This window comes from Anoplophora glabripennis, unplaced genomic scaffold (assembly GCF_000390285.2).
Source record: "Anoplophora glabripennis isolate ALB-LARVAE unplaced genomic scaffold, Agla_2.0 scaffold114, whole genome shotgun sequence".
Lineage (NCBI taxonomy): Eukaryota > Metazoa > Arthropoda > Insecta > Coleoptera > Cerambycidae > Anoplophora > Anoplophora glabripennis.
Genome location: NW_019416319.1, coordinates 4,055 through 13,803, shown reverse-complemented (window position 1 = coordinate 13,803; position 9,749 = coordinate 4,055). Strand labels below are relative to the sequence as shown.

Here is a 9,749-nt window from a genome sequence, read left to right as displayed (position 1 = left end):
TGTTAGGGCACATGTTAATAGGAACTTTCTTGGCTTATTTTAATGAGTTATAAACGCAGCAGAAGTTTGGAACCCTATTTTAGAAATACCCTGTATATTGGAAGAAAATATGTACAACACCATTGTGTATCTACTCATATATCACATTTCAATTAAATTAAACGAATATCAACTGTCTGAGTTTTATTTTGTCGTTATCCTCTGCATCCGTTTGATGTTTGTTGCGATAGAATTCCAAGAAGACTTCACTCACTTTCTTGGAATTAACTGCATTCGACACCCGAGGTAGAAAGCATTGGCGGCGTGACGTTCACCTTGGAGTGCCTACTGTGCTTTCCATGTACGAAGTGTATCATCCTGTATACTAAATAAATCAATGGAGGTGAAAAATAAAAGAAAGGAATTTAATTCCCAGTCAAAAGTTATCGTGTTTAACGTGTATAATTAACTTATGACAATTTTTTCAAATAAAAATAAAATATAATTAAAGACCGTATTGCAGCTGCTGCAGGAGTAACTTTAGCCCCTATAGGGAAAATTTTAAGTGAAGGTGTCGAGTTACAAGCTCTATTCTTACATGGCGATGGTGAACAAAATTTAGTTCTCAGAAACGCAAGAGAATATTGTAACAAAAGCCGGGACTCGTAGTCATTTATTTATTAGTTCTCGGATGGGCCAACTAGAATATTTCAGTCGACACAAATTATCGAAAGTTTTGGGCTGCAAGTAAGTAACGTCACCAAGACCGTCCTTCGGGGAAGGCCACCCGAAATTTAGCAATATTTTTAACAAGTTCACTTATACTGTCGGGGCCATGTGTTAAGCGTCTGGGAGGCGCCGCGTAGAAACCCAACTTTTTAATAACGCGCGAAACCGCGAGAAGAGCGTAGGGGTTCCAATGTAGACTTAAATTAAATTGTGAAATAGATAATGATTGAAAAAGAAAAGTATATTAATAAGCTGTTTTTTTTTTGACGGATTTTTCCAAGCTATAAGAGTAGATTAAATGAGATCGACTAATCCGTCCCGTAATTGCTACGCGGAGTCACTAGGGGAAGGCTAGGGTTACTAGTAAGTCAGAATTCTTGTATAAATGTAAGGTCCAATCAATTAGATAATTATTAACCTAATTATTAAAGCATCCCGACATTCAGGGTCTCCGCCAATAAGATAAGAACCGAAACTTCTGGACCCAAGAAATGGGCGTGTCAAAGCGAACTGTGGAATTTAGGAGAGATCTAGGAGAAAAGGGCAGTTCTTCCTTAGGTTTCACACTGAGCAGACTAATTATTAACTTTAGAGTCTCGGGCTAATTAATTAAATTTAATAATAGATGTTTTTCCAAATTTTGCTATGACGCGCGCATTCCCTGAATCTCGGTACGCTGTCGCGCGTGTAAATAAATAAATTAATAATGTCGAGCCGTTGTGTTGCTATTTTGTTTGTTTGTTTTGTTTATTGTTAATAAAACCCTTCCTGGAAGTTTTGGTGTTTCCTTTTGTTTCTCCAACTTCAGTGTCACTCTGTAAAGCCAGCCACTGGATTACATTCTACGTAAGCGATGAATGGTAAGTGCTTGGAAGTAATTCTCTGAGCATACAACATTTCTAAGTTCCCACGTGTCAATTAAAGTATAATGCTAATAAACTCCCTTTCGAGAATTAAATAGATAATTAATTAAAGGTAGATAATTAAAGAAATAACCCCTCAGGTTACAATATGTACAAAAACCCTCATACCGAATGGAAACAAATGTCGCATTATTCTGACACAACTATGAAAAAAATTAAGTGCGGGATACCACCTTTCGGATAAACGTACCTCAATGTACACCATTATTAAAAGACTTGAATTCAGGTTGAACAAAACTCAAAACAATTGTGGGTATATCAGAAGAATGATATACATTCACGCTGGCCATACTTGTTGATTTACCCCAAAAAAAATTAGAAACCAACTTACAGGTCACTTGGTTTCTAATAATTCTCCGAATATTATTTATATTTACAATGCCGCTACAGTGCCTCTGCGAACCCAACGAGGAGTAAGATGGAATGTCAATCCTGATGACTTCCAATTCAATAACCAGAAACGTAACCTAACCAGTATATGCAGTACGTTTTAAATTATTGTCATTTTGTGTTGTATAAAACCCTGCAGGTCAATAACCTTTATTAAAAAAAAATTCTTACACATTCTTTCCAGTCTAGATATAGCGCCCCATCTACTCAGGTATTATGCAATCCTGTGGTAAGATTCCAAGGATACAACAAGCCCCTCGAAGCTTCTAAATATTTCAGGTACTCACAGGAGACATCGACATAATGCTAGGCAAGGTAGAGCCTAAAAAAAGTTATGTAGATACCAGAGTACTACTGGAAGTGTCGCCTGAAAACATTTATGCAACAAGGCTCAGTTGAAAGTCTCCAGGAAACCGTGCTATTCCGATGGTGTTCCAGAGTGGAAGAAGACAATCAAAGAAATTAAATCGTTTCCACATTTCTAAGAATCTAACCCGCCACCGGTGGAGGACAATCGGTCAGAGCGACATCCACATATATCCCCAAGCAGTCGTTGAAGTTGGCGTGATGAGGAAGGCGTCCGAACGTCTCGACTGGACCCTTTATCGACGAGACGACACTCTCAGCACCGCACCGTAGACAATACATGTAAATCTCGGTAAAAATGCATTTAGGGGTAATTTCCGAAGTAGTGAAAGCCGACAATAATTATAAACTGTGTCGTAGTTTCAATATTAAGTATGGTATAAATAGTTAAAATAATAGAAAATTGTGGCAGTCTTTATTGTAATGTATATACTTCAGTATTTCAATTATTTCACTTCATCAATATTTAATGTTGCAGTTACAGTTTATATAAATCTTTGAATAGATGGGCGTTGATTCTAAATGGCCGTCGTCTTTAAATACGCAATCGTTGTAACGTACAGACCATTTGGTGAACTCCATTAGCTTCATTCTGACAACAGCCGGCGCTGCAAAATGGAGAATAATTTCTGTTTGAAAGCATTTATCTTTCTTGGCGTAGATCCTAACCGCCCTATAAGAAAGTGGCGTGTGATTTTCAACAACTTATTATCAGTATGGATTATTTCCCTATCTCTTTGCAAGTGCTACCTAGATAGAAATCTACAAAATATAGAACCAATAAGTGCACTTACTATGGTAAGTTCATTTTCCATATATATATTTATAAATATTACAACATTAATAACTATATTCTTTTTACAGATATGTGTTAAATATTTGGCGCTTGCTTTAGGTACAAAAACGGTCAAACAAATTCTGGAATTAAAAGAACAATTTTGGGAAGTCGATATTGTAGATGACGAAATAACGTATTTAATACAATATTTGAAAGCAATAGACAGGTTGTATAAAAGTGCCATTCTTCTCGCCGTATCCGCATATACAGTACCCCCCTTACTTTCGATGAACTCTTCTGTGTATAACTGCTTTATACCTTTTCATATACCGTTTCCATTATTTTATATCATCGAGATTTACGTAACTATAATTAACGCGTTTGTCTTTATTTATTTCAATATATTTGTATGTTCTCTCATAGTTTTTGCTGCTATTCAATTTAGGCTAGTAAATTTTAAGATTAGGGATATCAATCTTAAGGATATCGAAAATGACCAGGATGTTGAAGTGTATGTTCGGAACGTGAAGAAGATAATCAAACATCAACAGTTACTTATGAGGTTAGTCTGATTCATTTTAAATTAACTAGCTTGCTTTTAACCACTGTTTGAAATAGGGTGCATGAAATTTTTTATCTACGATCGTGTCCAAAATGGCAATTTTTCTCATAATTTCCAGTGTAAAAATTAGCCTTTATAAGGGACTAAATGAACTAATGGCGAGTTTTGTAATCAATGGAGTGCGGTAACAATACTTTATTTACAGCCGCCTTTTTTTTAATATTTGTTTGACATTTAATAATCACATCCAAGAAAACAAATTTTTCGGCCTGGGGGTCTGACATGTACACTTTTTAATTTTGTTGGTCTGTGTTATCAGTTACTAGATGGATTTTTAGTTGTCGGTTTTGATGTTGTTTCAGTGTTTACAAATTTCCCATTAACGAGAATTTTAAGTAGTATAACTTTTGTCTCATTAATTTTGAAACTTTTTCGTCTCTTGTTTTTTTTTCGATATCTGGCCTGAAATATTCAATTAAATCCGTGACAATGTAGCGCCCCAGCACGTAAATTTCATTTAACGTTATGGCAATCCATGAAAAATAAACCCACAATGATTTGTATAAACTAAAGTTTGTGAAAATCATCCTTAAAAGTAATTAAAAGTATTATTTCAAAAGTATTTTCAGTGCTAAGAAAAGAGAAAAAAATTCCTACTTCATCGCCCTCTATCTCCGAAACGATGCGATTTAGGAAATAAGTTTATATCATGAATGAACATTACTTTAACCAGTTCTATCGATTCTTGAAGTTATCCAGATTAAACATGAATCACCCTGTATATATATATACTTCTATGAAATATTTCGATTTTCCCAATAGTTTTTCCGTATATTTTTCAAATGAAATACAGATTATGAGAAAATTAATGTTTTGGAGTTCATTTTTACAACAAAGTGAATTAGAGAAAAGAAACTTGCGGATAATCCTTGGAAAATCTTATACAGGGTGTTTCATAATGATATACAAATATTTTAAGGTGTTTAGAAAGTAATTTCAGGGGAGGTATATATATTTTTTTTGATTTGAGCCCCCTTGACAAAATATTTAAATCTCAAAATGGCCGAAAAATTAGCTTTATATTTATTTTAGAAATTTCAATTTTGATACACGTTACACAACTAGTTGAATGGTATTATTTGGTAGTTTTTTTTCTGGTTTATGTCATTGAAGGAAAGAAATTAGCACTCTTTGGTTTTATTTCTGTCACAACTTTTTCTGCATTATTCAATTTCAACAAGAAAATAATGTTTAATCTCCATTTCATTTAAAAACTTTTTTTACTCTTTCTATTTTTTCATATACTACTTAATGGTTTACGATCAAAACAATAAATTATTTTTCCTTGCCGATTAGGTGCACATAATTAGTATAACAGTTACCAAAAACGATTGTCATTTTTTACATGCTTTTTACAAAAATTATTTTTTATGAATAGGAAAAGCTAAGCAAATATGAACTCATTTAATAAAAAAATATAAAAGCTATTTTTTTCGGCCATTTTGAAGTTTGTATAATTTCTCTGCGGGGGGGGGGGCTCAAAATGAAAAAATGTATTAGAAGTACCCCCTAAAATTACTTTCTAAACACCTCCTCAAAATATTCGCACATCATTATGAAACACCCTGTATAGTTTTCCGAGGTTTAATTATTTATGAGTAAACGTATCATTTTATAGATTTTCGATGAACATTACGAATTAATTATGCGCTTTTTAATATTTTCCACAAAAAATATATATTTTTTTAAGCTTTTTTGCGACAGCGATGAAGCAGTTTTACATAAAAAATACTAGATATAAAAATCCATAATAAATAAAAAAGTTGTTTTTTAATTACAAATAAATAATATATTGATATAATCTTTATTACCTGTAGGTACCATTGCAGCTCTAGAAAATTCCTTTCCTATTGTCATCAAATTTATATTTCCAATTTCATTATAATACAAATTTTTATTTTTTAATATTCAAAGTAAAAAAAATCAAAGAAAACAGATATTTCTGGAAAATATTAAAAAGTGCATAATTAATTCGAAAACCTATAAATGATACGTTTGATGCTCATAAATATTCAAACCTTGGAAAATTATATGAGACTTACTAAGAATTTTCCACAATTCATTCATATACTTTTTTATTTAAAAATGAATTGGCCATTATTTTAGCTTCAAAACATAAATTTTCACATAATCTGTACTTCATTTAAAAATATACGTTAAAACTATTGGGAATTTCGAAATTTTCAGAGGAGCAATTTTGTAAGAAATTTAATTTGAACTACTTTTATTTGAAACTTTTTTCGAAAAAATGCATCTTCATTGAGACGTCGGCAGTTTTCTATAAAAAAATCTCAGAGTAAAAAAGTTCGTTCATATTTTTCTCATTTTCCTAGATTAGAACTAAAATTATTTAAGATCGATATCTTTTTCAGCTGTCAGTAAATTTTCAGTAAAAAATATTCCAATCAAAGGCTCCACGGTTTCATATGGTTTGTCTTTTCTGAAAAAATAAGGAATGAGAACACACCTGTCGTTGAATTGTTTGTAGGTACATCAAATCATATTACTTTTGTGACTTCTTAGATATATAAGTTGACGTTAGCGTGAGTGCGATTTGTGCGGAACTTTTGGGAGAGAATTATTTTCAAACTCGTCTATATTATTATTAACGTTATGAAACATTTGATATTTTTATTAAAACTGTTAAGAACAACAATGGCGACTTCAACTACAGCAGTTTAATGACAACATATTTTCCTTAATACCCATTAATACCTATTAATTATTGCTTAAAAAGATATTATATCTTTTAAGTCTTGATCCCATCGCCTTCAATTTCTGAAAAGTTTGATGTTCAATATTGTTTGTTTAATTTCTATTTATTAATGACAAAAAATAATTCAGTTTTTTCCAGGTACGTCGACGATTTAAATACAATATTAAGTGTGCCAGTTGCACTGTTGATGGTGACTAACATTTCCATGATATGTATAACTATGTATAATGCAACGGTAAGGTAAGTAGTTTTTACAAAAAAAAAACACATCACTGTACCCTTATTAGAATAATCAAAATTTCTCAATAGAATATGTAATAACTATAATTAATTCTTGCAGCAGAAAGATTGCATTGGCAGTTTCAGTACACCATTTCACAGTAAAGATTACATTTGTATCACGCAGTAAATTTAAAAATTAAAGAAAACCGCTAATATGAAAAAATTGAAATTCTTTAATAAAAGAAACGAACATAGTTGTAAATTTGTATAATAATAGTTCATTTAAATAAGCTTGCTTGTAAAAAAGAAACTTTGAAAATTGGAGAATAAGAAATTATTATTAGATTTTAATGTCAATGTCAAGTCCTTAATAATAGTCAATATTTTATCACATACCTATTTAAACCTATCTTATGATGGCATATTTAATATTTAGCAAATGCGGGTTTTGAATACTTATAATCTAGCACACATAATTTTCTGGGAACAATTATGCAAGAGAACATGCTGGATCTCTCTCTTTTTTTAATTACCGTAAAAACAAGCTCTATTTAATGTTAAAAAGAGCGAATTCCGAGCGGCTTTAGCCTGACCTTGGGACAATTTGTTTATAACGCTATTTTGCACGTCCTACTTTGTTATTGTAAAGGGCTACTTAATTTCAACATTTTCAAATTTTTCTTTTTGACACGTTTCTTTGGATCAATTAGAATATATATCTATGATTAACGTCCAAAATTAAGTAGTAATTAAACCATTAGTTGCAAAACAAACAAACGAAATAATTTAATAAATATCTGGAACAACAATTTCACGGTTTTCGAAAATAAATTGATTTTTCCGCGTTCAGCCGTTATTTTACAGTTAACAAATTGGTGAAATATGACTTCAATTACCTTAAATTGTAGCTAATTAATTGCATACAACATAAAATGAAAATGACAATTTTTCGATAGGACGTCTAGACTTTCGTGGGCAGCAAAAAAGTGAAAAAATACGTAAATTTGCTATTTGCCAACTTAGCGTAACTTCTTTCGAGTTATTTTTTTTTCATATTATCATTCTACATAAAGTCCCGTCGTAAAGTGCAAGAAAATGTCTACTATATTTTTTTTACGTTCAAATTCTAATAATTAGACTGGAGTAAAAGAGGTAAATTCAAAGGGTCAACTGCTCGATTTCCTTTTTTAGTTGTGTTGACAAACTAAAACAAAAAAATATATATTATTATTTATATTAATTTAGGTAATAAAAACAAATCAGGACTAATAATGTTTAACGTAAGTTATCACTACATATAAAACTTTTTCTTTTTTTCGGATCGATACTATCTGATTCCCATAGTTATTAATTTTTGCAATAACGTTTGGCATTATACGCAAGTGGTAATTTTTAAACAAAATTAACCACTTGACCATATATTTCACATGTCCCATTTGAAAGAAATAAGAAGTGCCAATAATGAACTGTTCTCTCAGTGTAGAACATAGCAACAGCATAGAATTATTACTTGGAAATATATTTTCGTTCATCTCAATGATTTTTGTTATATATAATGTTTTTCAGCGAATGGGTTTTATTGGATCAAATTAGAATGTTTGCAACAGTATTGTGTGTAGTCACAGAATCTTTTTTGGTATATGGCTTTCCTGCGCAAGTAATGATGGACCAGGTATGTGTTACTGTAAGCAATTAGACATAGTCACATAATCTAGGTGTTTCTTTAATATTGCGAAAAAGTAGGGCACTTTTCTACATAAACTTATTTTCAAAAACGACTGCTGTTATCAAAGTTAAACCCTTTTAAAGGGGTGGATTTAGTTTTAATTTTATTTCTCACAAAAAGATCCCTTAATTCCGATGTTTTGGGAAATAAATTTATATGGAAAATTCCCTCGTAATTTCTGGCAAAGAATTGCTAAAGTTTTTTTGCAATACTAAGAAACACATTTTATAATTATTTTTAGTCAGAAGTAGCAGCAGAAGCTACATATTCTGAGTGCAAATGGTACCTACCGATATTGCGACATTTGCGATACGATTTCCTGATTATGATGATAAGAGGTCAGGAAGGTGTTTCTATAAGGGCTGCAAAATATCACATCATTAATAACAGAACTGTTCTACTAGTAAGTAAAAAATATCAATAGTTGTTAAAACTCTGAATATAATAATTCTATAATTTTAAAAACCAGAGCAGAAATTTNTGATTATGATGACAAGAGGTCAGGAAGGTGTTTCTATAAGGGCTGCAAAATATCACATCATTAATAACAGAACTGTTCTACTAGTAAGTAAAAAATATCAATAGTTGTTAAAACTCTGAATATAATAATTCTATAATTTTAAAAACCAGAGCAGAAATTTTAATTGTTCTGTCATATACAAGGTCGTTGATATGTATGGAAACCGTCTATTATTTCCTAAAGTAAGATAGTTATCGAAAAATCATTACAAACGTTTTAGGGTTTGTGAAATATATTACAATAAAGAAAAATTTAGTATACAGTATCAATCAAAAAGTCATGACGAAACAAAGTTGTTTATCTTTTAATGGAACACCCTGTATATTATTCCATATTTCAAATCTTCTCAAAATTTTAAACAAAACTCATGTAGCACATCATGTACCTAAATTTTACAGATATCGAACTTCGAAAGTAATTTTTTACTACTCTGAAATATACAGGGTGTCCGGTAACTACGGAGAAAAATAAAGGGTTATATAGAGCAGGTCAAACGAGTGCTAGTACTTCATATAAACTTTTTACCTAGGTGCCATTGTTGAGGAGTTATTGTCACTCAAAGTAAGAAGTTGAAAAATGAATATTGCCCATAATTTCTAAAGGGTTACTTTGATTAACTTGAAATTTGGGGGATCAAAGCAACTCATTCAAATGTATCTTTGTACATTTAAAATTGAATCAAATATTTTTTATTATACAAGGACGGTCGAAATTATGTTCTAAAATTTACGCAACTTTGACAGAGCTGTCAAATTTGACATTTCGCCCTCGCAGGCAG

The 9,749-nt window shown here is 31.3% G+C and overlaps 1 protein-coding gene across 1 annotated transcript; it reads left to right on the top strand.

Annotated features, from left to right (window-relative positions):
- Window positions 1-1,561: 1,561 nt before the first annotated feature.
- On the top strand, window positions 1,562-8,854 carry LOC111691378 (the record flags this gene model as incomplete). Its single annotated transcript, XM_023454084.1, has 5 exons — window positions 1,562-1,568; window positions 3,283-3,727; window positions 6,642-6,743; window positions 8,292-8,397; window positions 8,693-8,854. Coding segments are annotated over exons 1-5 (822 nt in total), but the record flags the coding sequence as incomplete, so codon positions are not given.
- Between the last annotated feature and the right edge of the window lie 895 nt (window positions 8,855-9,749).